Genomic DNA, 21,128 nt, shown 5'->3' with positions numbered 1-21,128 from the left:
GCTCCTTTGTTTAGACTGGAAGATCAATCAAAGTGCACGGATGCTTCACTGACCTTCAGTATTTAACAGATGGTGATTTGAGTTTTTAAACGCTAAAGTGAAACCCTCCAAATTAGATTTAAAAGTGGAGGAAAAATGTTCAGATGAGATGCTTATTTGAAGCAGCCTTCTGAGGCAGACTTGTTCTAGTTCCCTTTAATGAAACTTCCTGGTAGACAATGGAGAGAAAAGATGGTTTCTCCACTCAAAGAGCAAATCAGGCGGCATTTTGAAAAAGAGACAGGTTTATTCATTGCTTCAGTGCTAGCTGGCTTTGACCCTCTTAAAATTTTACTTTTGGTTATTAAAATATTCACTGTAAGAAACAAATTTGTAACCCATTTCTCATATTACCTACACACAGAAAAACAAAATTTGATATCCTGGGGTTTATTTGCTGAGGGAGCTTCCCATAAAAGCGGGTGAGTGTGCACTGGGAAATTTGTCTGGTTAACTCCTTTATGGATAAACGTTAGTCACAATCATTCCTCCCGCCCACGACTCCCTCCCCCAGCAGCCTCCCCACCTCCCCCTTTCCCGCCTCTTCAAGGCTGGTGACCTAATAGCATTTTTCTCCGTGCATATTTTGGCGTCGCCCCATGGCCTGGCTGCCTTCGCCTGTCTGAGTCTTGAAATTCCTGCGTGTTCACCCCAGATTAAGCTGAGTGTGTCTCAGGATTTGTGTTCCGTTTTGTTCTTTCTCCTTAATGCTCCCTGTGCAACGTGTCTGGGGGGAGGACAGACTGGGAGGGGAGGGAGGAGCAGAGGCGAGGAGCTGTCAGCCTTGCACGTTTCCAATCGCATTACGTGAACAAATAGCGGAGGGGCTGCCGAGCCAGAACCGCTTGTGTAACTTTGCAAAAGTGCCAGAGAATTTAAAACTCTCCTCCTCCTTTCACTCCAAACACTGCGGGCTCGCCGAGGCTGCCGCGCTGCTCCCCACGGCCTTCCAGAAAGACTGGAAAAAGAAGAGACGTGCGCCACGTCCCCAGCGGCCGCCTTTACTGCGGGAGGTCTTGCAACCGACCCTTGGCACTGCCTGGTGGGGACTGAGATTCCCGCGCTCGGCCCGCCTCTTGGCTGGATGATTTCTCCCTCCTTCACGTGATTTGAGCCCCGTTTTTATTTTCTACAAGCCACGTCCTCCCCGACTGGGGACAATCCGGCACAAAGAGCGATGCGCCCCACTTGGACCGCGCTCTTGCTCGGCCCGCTGCAGCTCTGCGCCCTTGTGCGCTGCGCCCCGCCGGCCGTCGGCCAGCAACAGCCGCCGCGCGAGCCACCCGCGGCTCCGGGCGCCTGGCGCCAGAGGATCCAATGGGAGAACAACGGGCAGGTGTTCAGCCTCCTGAGCCTGGGCGCACAGTACCAGCCCCAGCGCCGCCGGGACCCGGGCGCAGCCGCTTCCGCAGGCTCCAGCGCCGCCGCTGGGCAGCCCCGCACGCCGATCCTGCTGCTCCGCGACAACCGCACCACCGCGGCGCGAACGCGCGCTGCCGGCTCATCTGGAGTCGCTGTGGGCCGCCCCAGACCCTCTGCCCGGCACTGGTTCCAAGCCGGTTACTCGCCGTCCGGGGCCCGCGGTGCCGATGCCTCGCTCGGCGACAACCAGACGGCTCCTGCAGAGCGCCCGGCGCTCAGTAACTTGCGGCCACCCAGCCGCGTGGACGGCATGGTGGGTGACGACCCTTACAACCCCTACAAGTACTCCGACGACAATCCTTATTACAACTACTACGACACGTACGAGAGGCCCCGGCCTGGGAGCAGGTACCGGCCGGGATATGGCACCGGTTACTTCCAATACGGTAAGCGTCCTCAAGTCAGCCGGAAGCACCCCCGCACCACATCCCGGACGATGTGGCTCCCGACGTGGCTGCCTAGGCGCGGCGGGCCCTGGCCTGTGCGGATCGGATTCCTGCCCCCCACCCGCCCCTGCAGACGGAGCTCTGGAATCTGGTGGAAACCGCTCGCCTGGCCCTTGCTGCTGCCTTTCCACTTGGCTTTGCAGCCCCGGGAGTCCGGGTTCTCCTGCTGTCGCTAGGCCTACCTGATGGTCCGGGTGGGCGAGGGATGAGAAGTAAGGGACCAGGAGGGACCAGGAGCCTGGGTGGGGCGCGCGGGGTTGTCTCACTGCTGCGCCCGTTGCCTGCTGACGTTTAGGTCTCCCGGACCTGGTGCCTGACCCCTATTACATCCAGGCGTCTACGTACGTGCAGAAGATGGCCATGTACAACTTGAGATGCGCCGCCGAGGAAAACTGTCTGGCTAGGTAAGGGCTGGGATCTCTGCCGTCTGACTCCCGGGTCTTGGTTTCGGGGACTGCCCCGGTGCCTATTTCTGACTGATCCTGTTTCGAGCAGATAAGAGTTGGGGAATAGGGCAAGAGCTGGGAAGAGGGAAGTGACCTACTGGGCACGCTGACCTGGACAACGTGCTAAAATTTTGAAGATTTCTATGGGTTTCGTATCTCAAACTGTGCAAGCACCAGGAACCCAGAAAAAACCCCTTATCCTGGAGACTAGGAATCTCCTGTTCCCTTTCCAAGATTTTTAAAATTTGAAAACAACTGTTTTCAATAACATTCTATAAAACAACTGTACAGCAACGTGGGGAAAATTATTGTGTAAGCGTTTATTAATGTCCCTTTAGAAGACTGAGGGTAGGTTTGCCAATGTGGCAGCCCTCATCTGCAAAGGTTAAAATTTCCTCTTTTGTTTGAGGCATTGATTTACTTAGCTGTTTTGGTATTACCTGTAAACCAGAATAAGATCTTATCATGAGCAAGGGCTTTGTTTGTCTGTTAATCCTAAAATAAAATCAGAACAATTTTGGGAATGAGCTTCTTTGCATTTGCTGCTGGGAAACCAGCAGAGGGAGCAAAAGATGTTTTGGTAGGTGTCCCATAAAAATTTTTAAAGTGTAAAAGTCATCAACAGTATTCCAACATATACATCATACATATATTAGAAGGAATACAGTGATATTTATTTATTTATTTGTATATTTCTTGCACTTTGACCCTTTATACCAAACTGCCAAGCTAAAGGAAGAGAAGATATCCAAGCTCATCATTTTCATTCCTAAGTCTTGCATCACTCACTGCATTGCACTTCCCATGATTTTAGTATAGTAGTGCAATTGTTTTGAAGATAGAGAAAATTATTTGCCTATATCTTGGTGTGCTCTTTTAAAAGTTATTTCTCCAATTTAGATCTTAATGAGCTGTTTAAGAAGAAGTGCATTGTTAAATTTGAGGATCTTAATAATAAGTATCTATGGATAAATCTTTATTGGGGATAATTTTCAACGCAGTTTCACTCATTCATAAGGTTAAACTTTAATTGATTATAATACATTTTGCTTATCACATGTAAATGTTTAGTGCTAACTTTGTTTTTTTTACTTTCAAGCTCTGCAGATTTTTGTAATTGTCATTCATGCACTCATTTAACAAATATTCACTGAGCTCTGACTACTTACCAGGCACTGTTCCAGGAGATGGGGATTCAGCAATAAACAAAAGTAAACAAAAGGCCAAGTCCTCCTAGAACTGAGAGTCAAGTTGGGGCAGAGGAGTTGTCACTATTATATTGTGGCAAGGTTTCGTTTGTAGTTTTACCTTTAGTTAATACTCTGTGAATATATAAAGTTTCTTTTTTTTTTTTCCAAAACACAGTACAGCATACAGGGCAGATGTCAGAGATTATGATCATAGGGTGCTGCTAAGATTTCCCCAAAGAGTGAAAAACCAAGGGACGTCCGATTTCTTACCAAGTCGACCAAGATATTCCTGGGAATGGCACAGCTGTCACCAGTAAGTGGATGGGTCCCTGCATCTCTTTGAGTTGCTTTTTCATTTGTCAGGTGGTTCTTGATGTGACAAACATAAGTCTTCTTTCTCACAAAAAGGGGGAAGATGCTGTTTTTCCTTTATGAATTTTTTTCTACATAACTTGACAATCAAGGGAACTATCATGAAGATAATCCATCAACTCCTAGGTCTTGTTATTTTTTGGGAACTCTAAGTGTAGCCCATTAAAAGTGTTGATAGCAGGGAGCAGATGTGGCTCAGTGGTTGAGCTCCTGCTTCCCATGTACAAGGTCCCAGGTTCAATCCACAGTACCTAAAAAAAAAAGTGTTGATAGGATACAACATATGGCTTCAATACAGTTTTATTCCAAGATAGTACAGTTTGTAGTACCTAGAATTGTAGTACCTAGAAAACCCTACTACAGCCAACATCTTCCATAGTTAGTTAGCATTTAGTAAAGACCACATCTGAAAAAATACTGTATTATCAAAAGGATTTAAATGCCATTCTGTCTTACTGCTCTGACAAATGCCCACAGTGGGTTGGCTTAAACAACAGAAATTATCTATTGGCTTACAGTTTCAGAGGCCAGAAGTCCAAGTGAAGGTGCTTGCTAGGAAGCTTGCTTCCTCCTCGAGCGGGAAATGTTCTGGCTGGCCGGCAATCCTTGGCTTTCCTATCACATGGCAATGGCCTCTCCTTTCTTTTAGGTTCTGTTGATTTCTGGCTTCTGGCTCCTCCATGTGGCTTTCACCTCTACTATGTCTGAATTTCTTTTGCTTGTAAATGACTCCAGTAGTCAGAGTAAGGCCCACCCTTGTTAATTTGAGCCACCTTAACTAAAAATAATCTCTTCAAGAGATATTTTTACAATGGGTTCATATCCACAGAGATGAGGACTAAGATTAAGAACATGCCTTAATTGGAGTACATAACTCAGCCCACCACACATTCTCAAGAAAAGATGCAGATGATATGCTCTAGGAGCTGAGAATGAATTTTTTCTAACCTTTAAAAGGCCTGTCTCAAATCTGGGGTAGTTGTGTATACTGTCCTAAACTTAGTGATTTTCACACAGGTAATTCCATAATTTACCTTAGTTAATTGCCCAGATGTTTAATCCTGAGTGTGTGTCCCTTAAACTTTGTTTCTGTAATCCAAGTTATTTCTTCCTGGTCTTTCCTTGTGTGAGAAGATATACATTTTATTTAATGAAATGAGAAAAGTTAGTATGTGCAACCTAACTTGCTATAAAATAGAAATACTTTACTTCTGAATGAAAGTTCATTTAAATAATAATGTTAGCAAAAAAAAAAGGCATTATTTCTCCTTTTACATCTTATTAAAGCTCATAGAAACCTCCCAAGCATCAGTTGCTCTTCTTTTTTGGAATGAAACATCACTAGTGGCAGCTAAGAGAAATACACTAGCAAATATAACATGAGTTTCATTTAAGCACAAAAAATATGCTCTCTATTTCTGCTTAATATTTAGAAATAAGACAGGTCAAAATAGATAAACATAAATACTCAAAATTAGCCTAATTTCCTGTTAGTAAAGTTGGAAGCTTACAGTTTTAATAGTTTTTTGTCCCTGAAAAAATCTAGCACGAGTCTGCCTTTTTGAGGAAGAGAGACTCTATCCCAATTTTAACATGGAGACAAATTTGTGAGGCAACAGGTTTGTAGTTTAATATCTTCATGACTGTGTCTGGAGGTAACTGACTCCATTTCTGTTTTGTGGGGGGCATTAGACATTACCACAGCATGGATGAATTCAGCCACTATGACCTGCTGGATGCCAGCACCCAGAGGAGAGTGGCTGAAGGCCACAAAGCGAGCTTCTGCCTTGAGGACACCTCTTGTGACTACGGCTACCACAGGCGTTTTGCCTGTACTGCACACACACAGGTAGGTTGCCACCCTGAAATCAGGACCGGCAGGTCTCGGAGGCAAAATGAAATGGTCAGCTATTTCCTTTTTTCCCATCTCTCATATAAACTGTTTCAATTGGGGGGGTACACTAGTGAAGATGGAAAACAATTGGGAAAAGGAAAGTGATAGTTTGATAAACCAAATTACTTTTAAAGTATTTTCAGCTATGCATGTCGCCCTGTTCATGAGCACTCGTTATCTTCTATGATAAAAAGTACCAGCATTTACCCTCTGGAAAAATCAGAATGCTTTACAACACCTGTACTCATTCTGCATTCTTTCACTGGTGTGGTAAATGCAGACAAGATACCTCTGTTTTCTCACCTGCAAAACCATTCTCCCCTCTACCTGTTAAACTGAAATTCAGACTGTGGTTGGGGTTAGGAACAGGAGAGGAAGTAAGTTTCTTATAAAGCACTTTAAGATATGGTCTAGTTCGATAATGTAAATATATTTAAATCTACAGTATAATTGGTGTCAGGTATTGTTTGGATGGATTTTTCAAAGTAGTGCTGAACTAAGAAGTTTGTGGGTTTTATAATTTGAAAATGTGTGTCAGTTAAAACCATGTCAGTATTTCCACAGGAAACCCTAATTTGTAAAAGGACATTATAATTTTACTCCAGTCGAACTCTTGGCAAGAAGTAAATATACATAACCCAGGGCACAAAGGGATCAGCAGTGGGATCCTGGAAAGCAAATTCTGGGGGCTGTCAGGGAAGTTTTCTCGCCACCTAAATGTTACCTTTGCATCTCTGTCTGAGCTTAGAACATCAAAGCAGTGGGAAGAGAAAAGGTTAAATTCCCCATGCCGGTGGGAGGCAGTTTTCCTTTAAGTCAAAGGAGATGTAAAACTAACCACACAAAACACACATGCGCCTACAGAGATCCCTGTGCATTCAGTGATAATTCTCATAGCATCTGCATGTGCAGGGGAAGCTGGAGTGTATTCCATTCAGAAAAAGAACCATTCTGCCCAGCCCACTCTGGGCTGATTTAAATATGGGACCAGGAAGATTTACAGCATTATAATTTTCTCTGTTACTTGGGATCACTCCAATTCATTTTATATGATAACAATCTTGTTAATCATTCTCCATGTATTTACTATTTAAACTTTATTAATTAGGTCTTGCATTATAACTAATATATATATATTTGTCTTTTTCACTAGACCAGTGTCTCTTGAACATGGACTTCATTTAACAGAAAAATAATTTCTCACAAACCCTCAATGTTAACTTAAATTAGTATTTTTATAATATTGCTTAAATGTATCCAAACATAAAACTAGCTTTAACTTCGTTATATTTATACTTCATATAACACTTAAATTCTTATATAACATATTTATGTACAAATACATAGAAAACTATAAACAGTTAAGTAAACCTCATTAATTTAATGTGACAAGCAGTTTTGTTTTGCTAAAACAAACAGCTAATTTTAGAAGGCCTCATTTTGTTTCTCTATTTAATGTTTTTTGTTTTTTTTTTAAATTTTCATCATACATGAAATGCCTGTTTGTTTAATGGCCTTTATAATTCCAGTTGTTTGTTTGCTAGTTTAGGTAAGAAAAGCTCATACTTAAATTCCGCCAACTGAGAAATTCCAGAATGCCGTTCAAGCATTCTTTAAAGGTCTTTTTTTCACTTGAAGATAAGTATTGTAACATTATTTAAATCTGTCTTAAATAGAGATGTAATCTAATGAATTCCTTACAGTGCCATGAATGCCTTTATCATCACCATTAAATTATCCTCATACTAGTTAACTTACTAAGTATGTATTATGTGCAAGAGTCAGAATTTTGTCAGAAGCCAAAAATTCTTCATTATATCTTTGCTACTAAATATAGTGTTCATGAAGTTAAAATTGGTATAGACTAAGGTGGGACTCCAGGCAATAACAGTAGAATATGGTTCTCTCTGTGGCACAAGTACTTTTGAGTTGGGCCTGTCTGTGCTGTATGTGCTGTATGACAACGCAATTCTTCCTCCCACACACACTTTTCCCAAATCAAGCTATAATCAAACCATCATTGGTAGAGTGTACCAAGATGATTTTGTCATCTCTTTGAGGACCAAGGTGATTTTCAATACCAAAGCGATTTTGGTGCTGAAATTAAATGGAAAGAAGTATTGAATTAAAATGATACTACCACTCAGAGGGGAAGAGGCATGATACCAGCCAGGTGCTGGGGGAGTGGGCTCTGTAGCCACAAGTGGTGGCAACCATGGCAAAGTCTGTGACTGGAAGTTTTTGGAAATGGCAGTGATGTCAATGAGAAGGAGATTCCACATGGGCTCCTGGCCTTAAGGAAAGCTGTCATAATACTAGATGGATACCAGCTTAAGGGACAGAGGACTTTGACTCTAAATTCCAGGGATAACACAATAAAATATTAAAATGCCCACATTTCAACAAAAGATTGCAAAACACTTAAAGGAATAGGAAGCAATGGGCCAGGTAAAGGGGAAGATTAAAGCAAGAGAAACCATCAATGAGGAAAACCAAACCTAGGAATACCAGACACAGACTTAAAAATAAATATTCCTAAATCTGCTCAAAGAGCTAAAGGAAAACATGGAAAAAAACTAAAGCAATAAATGAACACAAACAATATCAAGAAAGATGGAAATTATGAAAAAGAATCAAATACAAGCTGATGACCATAGTAACAAAAATTTAAAAATCCCTAATGGGATTCAACAGTAGATTGGGGCTGGCAGAAAAAAAGAATCAGTTAACTTGAAGATAAGAACAATGAAATCATCCAATTTAAGGCACAGAAAAGGAAAGAATGAAAAAAAGTGAACAGAACCAGAGGAACCTGTGGGATGCAATCAAGCATACCAGTATACACATTGTGGGAGTCCCACAAGGAGAAAAGAGAGAGACAGAGACAGAGAGAATATTTAAAGAAATAATGGCTGAAATCTTCTTCAATTTAATAAATGACATGAATATATACATCCAAAATGCTCAATGAATTCCAAACAGTATAAACACAAATAGAGCCATACCATACTATATTATAATCAAACTTTCAAATGCCAAGATAAAGGGAATTCTGAGAGCTGAAAGGGAGAAGTAAGGTGTCATGTAAAAGGGAGCCTCAATAAGATGAAGTGCCAATTTCTTATCAGAAACCACAGAGGTGAGAAGACAGTGGGAAGACATATTTAAAGGACTGAAAGCAAAAATTGCCAGCCATGAAATGTTATATGGCAGAACTGTCATTCAAAAATGAGGAAGGAATTAAGACAAACCCAGATAAACAAAGCTGAGGGAGTTCATCACCACTGGACCAGCCCTATAACGAATGTTAACAGGTATTCTTCAGGTTGAAAGGAAAGCATACTAAACAACTGACTGAAACCATAGAAAGAAACAAAAATCTCCAGTAAAGATAATATTACAGGTGAATATAAATGCCAGTATATTGTATTTTTGAAATGTAACTCCACTTTTTACTTCCTACAGGATACAGAAGGCAAATGCATAAGATGTACTGATAAATCAATGGTTTTGGACTCATAATGTACAAGTAGTAATTTGTTCAAGACCTATATAAAGTGGCGGGGGGATGGCAGGGTATAGAAAGATAGTTTATGTTTGCTATGGAAGTTGTTAAATTGATATCAAAGCCAATGGATTGTTATAGATTTAGGATGTCAAATTTAAGCCCCATGGTAGCCATAGAGAAAATATGTCAGCATATGTAAACTCATAGAGACAGAAAATAAAGAACAGGTTACAGGGTTGGGGGGGAGGGGGCAGGAGCAATGGGGAATTTAATGAAAAATGAACGTAGGGTGTCTGTTTGGAATGAAAGGAAAGTTTTAATAATGGATGTTGATGAGGGTACTACAAATTGTGAATGTGATCAATCTCATTGAATGGTATGTTGGGAGGGGCTAGGATGGGGAGATATATGTTACATGTATTTGTTTTCACAATTTAAAAGAAAGAAAGAGAAACTAAAAAGATAATGACAATTAAATTTAATACATGATACTAGATGGGGATCCAAGAATGGAGGAGAAAAGGCTCAAAGGGACGTTATTGAAACAAGAAAATTTGGAACACAGAATGTAAGATTTATATCAACATTAAATTTCTTGAACTTGTTAACTGTACTTACAGCAATTATATAAGTAAATATCCTTGTTCATAGGAAATGCATATGGAAGTATGCATTGTAGGAGTATAATGTGTGCAACCTGCTCTCAAATATTCAGAAGAGAGAGAGAGACAGACAGACAGACAGACAGATAGATAGATACGGATGGTATGGCAAAGATGGCAAAATGTTTCAAACTGGTGGCTCTGAGTATATGGGGGTGGACGGAATGTTGAATTTTTCTGTACAGAGTTTCTATTATTTTTGCAACTGTCCTGTAGCTTCAAAATATGTTTTTCTGATTTTTCTGTAAATCTACAACTTCTCTAATAAAAAAGAAAAGAAAAGAAATAGAAGACATCCAGATTGGAAAAGACGTAAAACTATCTTTATCCACAGATGGCATGATCCTGTTTATAGAATATCCTACGGAATACACTAAAAAACTAGTAGAACTAATAAACAAGTTCAGCAAGGTCACAGGATGTAACATCAACATACAAAAGTTAACTGTGTTTCTCTTTATTACCAATCAGTAAACAGTATTTGTGTACATTCTGTTTCCATGTTTTTTAATGGAAAATGGATAATAAAAAAAAGATGTTGGTCTTAAAGAAAAGATACTACCTTATGCTTTTTAATTTATTTTAGGTGATTCTTAGAACACAAACACAACAGGTAAAACTTCTCATGAAGGACTAATGAATTCAAGACTCCAATTTGAGAAAACCTCTCCAGACTATAGCTTTTTTGAGAGCTAGGAGGATATCTGATTGCTCTTTTTTCCCTCCCAGCCTGTAGAAGGCACTCATTTACTTATGAACGTGAATATCTTAGCAAGTGGAATTATGTAGCATTCATGCATATATTCATTCCTTCAGTTCAACAAATTTGTCAGTGACCATGTGAGAGAAAGTATAGTGTGCTGGTAAAAACAGGGACTCTGGACCCATTTTGCCAAAGCTTCATGCCAGCACAGTCACTTACTAGCAGAGTTTCCTTGGGTAAATTATTTGACCTCACTGTGCCTCAGTTTACTCATCTATAAAATGGGGGATAATAGTAGCACCTACCTCAGGTAGTTGTGGGAATTAAACTTATATATGACATGTTTAAAATCGCTACTAACACATAATACATGCTCAATAAATGCTAGCTATTCAGAGATGCAACATAGACTCTACTTTTAGGGAGCTTAACCATCTCCATTTAGATGTATTCTTACCTAGTACAATTATAATACAGAGAAGAAATAGGCACACTCTACAGAAGCTATACATGTGAAAATATCACGGACATTCAAGATATAAGAAGATAATTTCCAAGAGGGGAAATTGGGAAGGGTTTCACTGAGAAGACATTTGAGCTAAGTTAGCCATTATGTGGGGCTTTATTACTGAATTGGTAATATTCTAGAATTTTGGTGGTTGTCCATTGTGTCACTAAAAGTTGTATTTATCACTGGTAATTTAGGACATTATTTAAGAAACTAGGTATACTGGTTATTTTGGTCCTGAATCTTTTTTAGCTGGAGGTTCTGAAAGGCTAAGTAATATATATTTTTCAAGAGAGATGAAATATACTGTTTTACATCAAACTCTTGTGAGATTAAGCCATACTAATTAAAATTTTAATTTGCAAACAATAGCATATTCTTTCGCATACACTAACCGTATATTGTTTTTTAATTTTTAATTTTATTTCTTTTTAAGGGGTTGAGCCCTGGCTGTTATGATACCTATAATGCAGACATAGACTGCCAATGGATTGATATTACAGATGTAAAACCTGGAAACTACATTCTAAAGGTAGTGATCTTTGAAAATATGTACCTATAATTTATTGATTGCAAATCAATAGGCCCCCTCCTCTGGATTCAAATGTTAGATAAGCATTATTCTGGAAGCAATTCTAAGTTATCTAAAACTACTTCCAAACTAACCCAAATATATGAAAAAAAAATCTCATTTTAGAAAACTTTTTTTAAAAAGATTTATTTATTTATTTATTTATTTATTTATTTATTTATTTATTTCCCCTTCCCCCCATCCCCTCGCCCTGGTTGTCTGTTCTCTGTGTCTATTTGCTGCGTCTTCTTCTTTGTCTGCTTCTGTTATTGTCAGCAGCACGGAAATCGGTGCTTCTTTTTGTTGCGTCATCTTGTGTCAGCTCGCCACGTGAGGCACATTTCTGGGCAGGCTGCACTTTCTTTCACACTGGGCAGCTCTCCTTACAGGGTGCACTCCTTGCGCATGGGACTCCCCTACGCGGGGACATCCCTGCATGGCACGGCACTCCTTGCGCGCATCAGCACTGCGCATGGGCCAGCTCCACACGGGTCAAGGAGGCCCGGGGTTTGAACCGTGGACCTCCCATGTGGTAGGCGGACGTCCTAACCACTGGGCCTAGTCCGCGTCCCTAAAATTTTAAGGGAAAAAATTTATAGTGTCCCTCCATATCTTCTCCAGAGTTTTAATTGGTTGTCTAATTTATATTCTCCTTAATGCCAGTCCCTTGTTCTAGCTCCTATAGAAGTAGAATTAACCAGTAAATATTGGTGATGAAATCTAAAACACAGCTTCTCTTTGTCTGGGCTAGGTCAGTGTGAACCCCAGCTACTTGGTGCCTGAGTCAGACTATACCAACAACGTTGTGCGGTGTGAAATTCGCTACACAGGACATCATGCATACGCCTCGGGCTGCACAATCTCGCCGTGAGTCCTATTTGTCTAGCTTGGTTATTTTCCTCATAAAGAGTGTTAGTTTGTCAACAGCCATTATATTTGGCATGTGGCTGTTTCCCCTGCTACTGCACCTTCCTTCTAAAAATAGACCAAAGGTAGAAAACTGTATAGTCTACACTATCACAATATTTTAGCTGATCTTTTTTTGAAAATGCTAGAGAAGGGATGTACTGAAGTTTTTATCATTCTAAAGCTTAGTTTTCAAGCCAACACATATATACAGAACTTCTTATTCTTGACCTAAAAAGCCTAGCTGGAGGCCAATATATAAATTTGCTCAATGCACAACGTGGGTGCATTTGTGGGAGCCCAAAAACTTCAGTTTCTGCCCCATCTGCACAGTGCCTAAAGGAGCTCTGATGAAATTCCTAGGCCTGTTCAAATTACATTTTGAAAATCACTTTTTAAAAAATGTAACTAGAGACATTAGAACCCCTGTTTTCTAGAAATCAAAAGATCAATATTAGAGTTCCAGCACCACAGGTAACAGGGAAATATGCTGTGTAAGGGGTGGCAGAGGAGGGTTTCTTCATAATTTTCCTAGTCCTGCAACCCTTCTTTGAATGAAATCTTAGAAGCAAGCCCACATATAAAATATTAAGAGGGAGGTGCTTTGATGAAGTAAGTAAGCTGGATAGGTCGGCCTGATTGCCTCTCTGTCCTGCCCTGATCCCTCAAGCACTGCCTGCTCTGGTGATGCTGAATAACAGATGATAACTATGTATGCCATCTGTGAGTTCTACTTTCCCACACAACGAGGACATCATCAGAAAGATAGTGAATTTGCACCAGTTTTGCTTTAATGTTAAGGAGGCATCAGTGCCTCAGGGTCATGAAGAAAGGATCAGCTGGGCTAAACACTAGAAACTTTATAATTAATAGAATGTCTCCCTGATATAAAAGCACAACAGTGGTTTGACTCATATGAACCTCTAGTTTTGTGACTTCCCCAAGTGCACCTAAACCTGATTGTGCAGGTTTTGTCAATACCTGCCTCTTGGCCAGGGAAAAAGTGGGATTAAAACTACACCGTGCTCCAGTCACAAAGCCATACGCTGTGGCTCCAGGCTTTAGTTACCCCGAAGGAGCACCTTTTTCTTGTTCATAAAAAGGATGTGAGCCTAGGCTTTACACAGATGTCAACTCAGCATCAGTAACAGATGACACTTTGACAACAAACGGATGGCACTGAAAAAAGGCAACCAAATGTATTCTTCTGAACATGCCCACAACACAGGAAATGTGGCTGGTTTTATGGCCCACATTGTGTGGAGTTGGTAATAGTATTACTGAAAACCTCTAGAACATTGGTATAATTTAGCTAAAATAGCTAGATTAATTAATTTCTCTTAATTTTTATAATCCTTTCATTTTTTCCACTAGTTTTCCTTTTATTTATTCACTCATATTAACCTAGCTATGAGAGAGTGGTAATGCAAAGATAAATATGACTCTTGACCCTTGTGCTACTCCCTTATGCCTAATTAAAATAATTCCAGTGAATTATCTGTGAATCTCCTTGTGTAATGTTTGTTTCTCCTGCTCTACTCCATGATGGCTGGGATCTGGTCTCTTTTTTATCATTTTATATACCCAGTGCCAGGCAACGTCTGTCCCCCTGTAGCCTCTCATTCAACATTCGATTGATAAGTGAGTTACTCTTTGTTAAGGAATTTGGAATTGAGTAAAGGAGGTGAGAGAAATATACACCTAACTGTCATACATATACAATAGGCAAAGTTCCATGAGGGGAAAGATAAAATGCAGTGGGACTAGAAGGACCTCTGCTGTAATAAGCTGCGTGATTTCCAGGAACAACTGCTAGCCTCCTGCGAAGAACAGGTCCGGAGAGCGTGTGACCCTGCTGTTGCATAGAATGTGTCTTGCTTTTTGTCATAGAATCCATTGAATTGGATATTGCCAGATATTTAGAGCAAAGAAATACTGTGATCTTGCCCCAGCAATATACTGACTTGATAGGAGGCTCTTTACCAGACAGTGCATCTCTGACTTACTTTGGATGGATCAGACTGCTGTGACTCAACTCAACCAGTCAGAACTCAGCAATGTCTTGATCATTTGCTATGGCCACCCCCAAAAAGTTGCTTGTTTCCACTAGTTGTCACTGACTAGCTAAACTGTAAGTCATTGAGGTGGAATTTTTGCAAGCAATATTGATAGAATGAAAACATGAAAAAGTGAAATTATCCATAGCTAGTGAATCATAATAAAATAATATCACATTTATTCCAGGAGTATGTCCCTAAAGTGGGAAACAACAGGATAAATGAAGAACATTTGACTAGGGGAACAAAACCATGCCTTCAGAAGAATCATGCTTGCTTCTTGTATTTTGAACTCACTTCGGGCCTGGCTCATTTAGGATTAGGGTTTGGAGGAAGAAGAGCCTTCTCCTGGCTGAGACTGAGGAGTAGCTTTCCGATCGCATTTAAGTTTGGCCTGAGGGCTGCACTGGGAAAGGCCTGCTGGGAGGACCCTCATGGCAGGAGGAAATCAGAGGGCATGTTTGAAAAAGCCAATCTTCTAGTTTAGCTAAAGCATAAAATTCAGGGAGGTGAGAGTTGGGCAAGAAGTGTAGAAAAGTAGGTTCGGTGCAGATCAAAGAGAGCAATGAATAGCCAGTTAAAATGTCTGAACTTCATTCCGGAGGCCACAGGATGTCTGAAGCCTCTTGAGCAGGTCTGTAATTTGCCTCGAGCTGAGTGGTTAGTCTGCTGGCGTTGTGAACCGCCTGTGTGATTCCTGGGGAAACATGATACTTTTTCAACTCTGAAGACATATGGCGTCTCTTAGTTCACAGGTTGTTTTTCTAATCAGTCCAGTATTTGAGAACATTCTATCTGCATGTAAAAACAGGAAGTAGGTGTGTGCCTTTAATATATCCTGTCTCCCTCATTTTCCTCATTGTAAATTAAAGGTATGGACCAGGTGAACTCTGAGGCCTCGTTCAGTTATGAAATGCTACATTTAGGTATTCTCACAAAAACTTACTGCTCAAAAACAGATTATGATTGGGACGAAGTTCCTTTACAAGGGTATCTAATAATCACAGCTGTTAAAGAAACTATTATTTGAGTTTTTGACTTGACCCAGTCTCTGCCTCTGGATGGCATCAATCTACATCCAAAGTCGTGCTAGAAAAGATCTCATGCCAAGAGGGTGCAGGGGCCGTGCTGCATGCAGTGACTGACCTGGTCTGGGCAACCGATCATTGATGTCCTTCTTGATTGAGGATTGTTTCAGAGGTTGTCTGCTTGACCCTTACCCTCACGATGTAGGCATCAGGCACACACACCCTGTTTTCAGTATAGTCAATTTCTTCAAATCATTATTAAAAATAATGTATGAATGGATAATTTCACAAGGTGGCATTACTTAGGTGGAGAAATTGCTACATAAAGTTCTAGAAATGTTGACTTTAAATTTGTCTATGGCATTCATTCATAATATTAGCGGGTTAATAACTTGTCTTATTTTGTTTTCTTCATCTAGGTATTAAAAAGCAAGCCAAAACTCCAAATGGATGAATCAGTGCCTGGTGTTCTGAAGTGGGAAGGAAAAAATAGATTAATAACTTCAGTAGGATGTATGTATTTTGAACAAGAGAATAGAAAACAACAAAGGAATTTTTGTTTAAGGTGTTTTATAACAAAGCACATAACTGGATTTTGAACATTTAAATCGGCACTATTTAGGAAAATTTTTATATTTATTACCTTCATAAATTAGGATAATATTTCATTCTTGTTGGCTCTTTCAAAGAAAATCAAATTTCTTGTGCTCCTTTTGAAATGAAAGAGAAAACCAGATTTATTGAATGAGCTAAAATTACTTTGAATTGAATATTGTCTAAAATGTCTAAAATGCTAAAACTGCAGTGATACAATGATAATAATAACAAAATAATAATAATATGTCCTAGCATAGATTAATTTAGAAATGAGGCTCCTACTGTTTAAACATAGATGGACACATTTGGTGCTGAGGAAGGAACAAACACATTTACATTGGTGTCAAGAAATATTACTATATAGCAGAGAAATGGCAATACATGTATTCAGATAGTTACATCTCTATATAAAATTTATGTTTACATTTTTAAATTACTAAACTTTCTTTCTGTCAAGTGCACAACTTCATTCTGATTTGAGTCAACTTTTGTTTTGGAATGAATTAACTAATTGAGCTCCCTGATTTCTGTCTGACATTTGTATCTATTCCCCTCTACTCTTTTATTTTTCATTAGGGCAGAGACATTTTAAATGTCATTCTTAAAATTATCATCTGGGGACTGGTATACATAGGATAACTGTATAAATGAGAAGTCATTCTGATGACAGATTTGACATTTTATATCAGTAGATGCAAGTATATTCAAGTATTGGTCAAAAAGAAATTTCCTTACTGATATAAAAATCAGAAAAACAAGTCCCCAAAACCACAGCTGTCTCTCAAACACTTAAAAAAAACAAACAACGTAATATAAAACATCTTGGGATTTTCAATTTTTCTTTTTTTTTTTATGTTCAGGTATTAAAAAAAGGAATGCTAAAGAATTTTAAAGTATCCAGAATATATGGGATGATATGTGTGCAATACAGGAACATCATCCTAGGTAATTCAGGAATCAATCAAATATACTTTGTGAAATATAGTCCAAATTAGCAAAGCACATAGCATTACATACTTGAGAGGTGGTGAGTAAGGGAGAAAAATACTTTCTGCAGAGCCAAGGACTATGCTACATAATGAGACAGCTGTGATATTATTTGAAACTGTGAAATCATGTACGACAACAGAATTCGGAGAGTTTCTCCTTTTCCTGAAATTCAAAAGATGCAGAAAGAAATCAGATTACACTTTTAAGTTAGTGGTGCTTAAGCAGAAGTTTCCATACATTAACCAGTATTAAAATCTCAAAGTCTTTTCAGTGTCAGACAAGTTACGTAGAATTTTAAAGTGAGTCGGCATCCCTGTACTATATATCATAGAGTTGGGACGTCAACACTGACGAGTAATAATCACCGCGCAGTAATAATCACCGCGCAGTTGTTGGACGTGCAGCACAGTAAGAGGAGTGAGAGATGGACAGTCATCCAGGGAGGGCACAGCGTGCACCCGACCTCTATCCGCCAGCTCCCACTTAACCAAGGGAGAACACAGGCAGCTTGATAGAGGCCCAGAGCTTTTGTTGAACCAGTGTCTGAGCTATGGAATAACTTCTTTTTGTGTACCTCTTTGCCTTAAATCGCTTTTTAGTTGTAAGATTGTAGAATGATCCTTACAAACTGTAATCTGTTCTAATGGAGATATTTAAATATACCTGCTTTTTTAAAGAAAAAGACAAAAACTACTGTCAGTATTAATACTGAGCCAGGCTGGCATCAACAGACTTAAGAATTACTGTTCCATTAAGAATATTATCCCTGTATTAAAAGCTAACTACTGCTATAGCTTCTGGATACATACAAGAGAGACACATTGACAGCCATTCATTGGGCCTTGCATCTCTCTCTCCATCTATAATCACTTAAGTGCCTAGTATATGCCAGGTGCCCATGTGCTAGGCAGTGAGACATTTAAAAAAACGTCTTTAACCTCAATAAGCATTAAAATGCCATCATTATCTGTTAGGTTCATTTTATGTTATTTTAACAACAATAAGTGCATATCTATAAAGTTTCAATTTTAAGCACTATTTTTTCATGACTTTGTTTTATTTTAAAAATCAGCTAAACGTTATATGCAGATATGTGTTACTACTAATTAAAAGTTTATTTACAATCCCTGAAATGTCTGCCTTTTAAATATAACATGTGCTATTTTTTATTTGGAAAGTAAAATCCAATTAGGAAACTAAAGTTTCTCCCTTATTCCTTATGTAAACATTCCTTTATTCCTCCCATCACCCCTCTACACTTCCAAACAACTTACTGCTATTGATTTAACACCCAATATTTTTGAACCTTCAAAGGGTATGTTCTCTGAATAACCACCAAAACCTGCAGATAATGATTAACTGGGAAAGATTATCAATTAATAAGTAAAGAATATAACAAATCTGTCTTAACAGCTCTAAATAAGATTTTTTAAAACATTAAAAGGAATTAGAGATGATACAAAGAATGTTGTGTACTGTGAAAAGACTGTCTTTTACGCTAATAAAGACTGTGGGAAAACGGACTAAATAGGAAAAATAATTTTGTGAGCCTTCCAGATGCCATGTTAGTAGTCTCATAATTATTCAGACCACAGTCTGGACTAAACATTTCTTGACATTTAAGGATACGATTCAGTTTCTCAATAGTACCATAAAGTATATTAATTCATAACTTGCCTATTTTTAGAAAAATCTTTATATTTTTATGTAAGAATTTTATTTAAAATTTCTATCATCTAATTATTCACTAGGCATTATTTGTAATAATGAACAACATTTTTTTTCGTTGAAACCTCAGGACTGTCATATTCATAAACATTCCCAATATTCAGATTCTAGAGGAAATCTAGGTCACAAAATTATCATGTCACTAAAATAATCTTTAGCAGATTGCATGAAAATCTTGAATTCCTGATTAGGAGACATTTTGTTCTTAAAATAACTTTATTTTTGTTTTAATATTAACAGTATTGTAACTGACATCTAAAAATTACCCTCTTCCTATAATTTTATGTTTAGAATTCACATTCGCAATCAACATGCTAGGTTAACAAATTAAGCTTCATTCCCAGCTACCAAAAGTCCTGGGCCACTTTTAAACACTTAAAGCATTTCATTTATCCTTCAAGCTAAAATGGTGCTGAATTATTTCAACTTGAATGTATCATGTGTTGTCTTAGCTCACGGGATATATACATTCAATTGATACATAACTGCTTGATACAAACTAAGAGACATGTCTTTTGGTATTACAATGTTTTAATGAAGTTTTAGTTTCTTCCATATTTTTAAGGACTCCTATTTGTAAAACATTTGTAACTTTTTGAAAAGCTCTTATTTTAATGTCCAGACATTGGCTTTATATTCTTTGCACTCTCATATTCTTTTTTATTATATGCCTATACTATGATTGCAAGATTATATAAAAATGCCTTGAATAAATGATTTCAAGTGTCTAGAGTTGTCATTTGTTGTTTCGTAGTAAAAATATTATCTAAATTTCATTTTATGTTAAAATGTTAAAACCAAGTATATTGTTGCTGGTTTTGCTTTTGTACTAACAAATTAATAAGCTCCCATGACTTGAAGCTCATCATTGATGGATAAAAATCTAGCTGATATTTAAAAATAGATATGATCATGCATTAATGGGCCTGACTTTTGTCACCATTATCAACTACTTTTATGGAATCAGCAGGAATTGTGAGAAAACCCACACTGCTTTGATTAGGTTTTATAAGGAATACAAATTCATTTATGGGACACATCTGCTCTAGCTGTAAATTGTTCATATAAAGAGAAAAGTTGTTATTATAATAATCCTTATTTAAATGTGAACAGACTAGCCTAAAAGCTGGTAGGCTGAGAGGGCAAATAGGTCTGAAACTGTGAGCAAGTATTTTGGGGGAACAATTCACAAAATTATCCCACAAAAACAATTCGATCTTAAGGAGCTCATGTAGATAAAACAGATGTAGGCTCTTGACTGGAAATTTGCAGACTTGAGTTGTACAGCATCAGTGATACTTGTAACCACCGATTTGCTGCTTCCCTTGCCTGCTCAAGGCTAGGTTATGCATCTTAATATGCTTTAATTCTTAATGCTCTCTGTTCTTAGCATCCAAATTCAGTGATTTGAGAAGTGTGGATTATTAGCTCATTAACCAAAGACATGGGAAAGATCTTTCTTTTCTGTCAGAAAATTTATGTAACCCATTTATTACAATATTTCTAATGCTTGCCACAGATATTAGCAGTGGATTGACATACCAGTGGAATAAATCATTTTCATCAACTTTGGAGAGAGAAAAAAATAGAGCCACAAAACCAAAAGGAGTGTTGAAGAGCCATCATTATGATGACCAAGAATATGCCTGTTACACTCTTAGATGCATAGTATCGCCAATTCCTAATTTTCTTACATATCAAGTCTGACCAGAATCCATAATTATATAAAATAGGGGTTAAGGTCAAATGTAATGGTTTACTGTTTTTTAATGAAACAAATAAAGTTGGATGTTCATTGCATCTGGACTAATTCACAAATTTGGAGTCTGACAAATTTGAAGCCAGTATTACCAACCAGTCATTTGCCAACTAGTGAATTTACAACATCTCTGCACAGCAAACTTTACAGCCAATCTTTTTTCTGTTATTACAGTGACATTTTTTAAGGGCTAATAATGGCGGGGGGGGGGGGGGGGGGGAGTTGTGAGGAGGAAATCCTTTAAAGTCCCAGAAGTCCCAGAAGTATATCCAGTGTACTTCTGGGACTTAGATTCCTGGGTA

At 38.7% G+C, this 21,128-nt stretch overlaps 1 protein-coding gene across 2 annotated transcripts; it reads left to right on the top strand.

The window, feature by feature from the left end:
* The first annotated feature begins 665 nt into the window (after positions 1-665).
* On the top strand, positions 666-19,795 carry LOX (lysyl oxidase). 2 transcript variants are annotated; one of them, XM_004477689.5, is made up of 7 exons: positions 666-1,847; positions 2,203-2,311; positions 3,719-3,856; positions 5,608-5,764; positions 11,627-11,722; positions 12,513-12,628; positions 16,172-19,795. In XM_004477689.5, the coding sequence occupies exons 1-7, from the start codon at positions 1,217-1,219 to the stop codon at positions 16,176-16,178; spliced, it is 1,254 nt and encodes a 417-aa protein (XP_004477746.1). In that variant the 5' UTR covers positions 666-1,216; the 3' UTR covers positions 16,179-19,795. The 2 variants fall into 2 exon arrangements, with proteins under 2 accessions (XP_004477746.1, XP_004477747.1); XM_004477690.5 differs by lacking the exon at positions 16,172-19,795 and having other exon boundaries at positions 1,122-1,847; positions 12,513-12,632.
* Positions 19,796-21,128: the final 1,333 nt, after the last annotated feature.

This window comes from Dasypus novemcinctus, chromosome 2 (genome assembly GCF_030445035.2).
Source record: "Dasypus novemcinctus isolate mDasNov1 chromosome 2, mDasNov1.1.hap2, whole genome shotgun sequence".
NCBI lineage: Eukaryota > Metazoa > Chordata > Mammalia > Cingulata > Dasypodidae > Dasypus > Dasypus novemcinctus.
Note: the sequence above shows the minus strand (reverse complement) of the source record. Positions and strands in the feature narration are given on the sequence as shown.

Coding starts and splice junctions, on each gene's coding strand:
- LOX (XM_004477689.5), top strand. CDS start 1,217: ATGCGCCCCACTTGGACCGCGCTCTTGCTCGGCCCGCTGCAGCTCTGC. Junction 1,848..2,202: donor CACCGGTTACTTCCAATACG/GTAAGCGTCCTC, acceptor GCTGACGTTTAG/GTCTCCCGGACCTGGTGCCT. Junction 11,723..12,512: donor CTGGAAACTACATTCTAAAG/GTAGTGATCTTT, acceptor TGTCTGGGCTAG/GTCAGTGTGAACCCCAGCTA.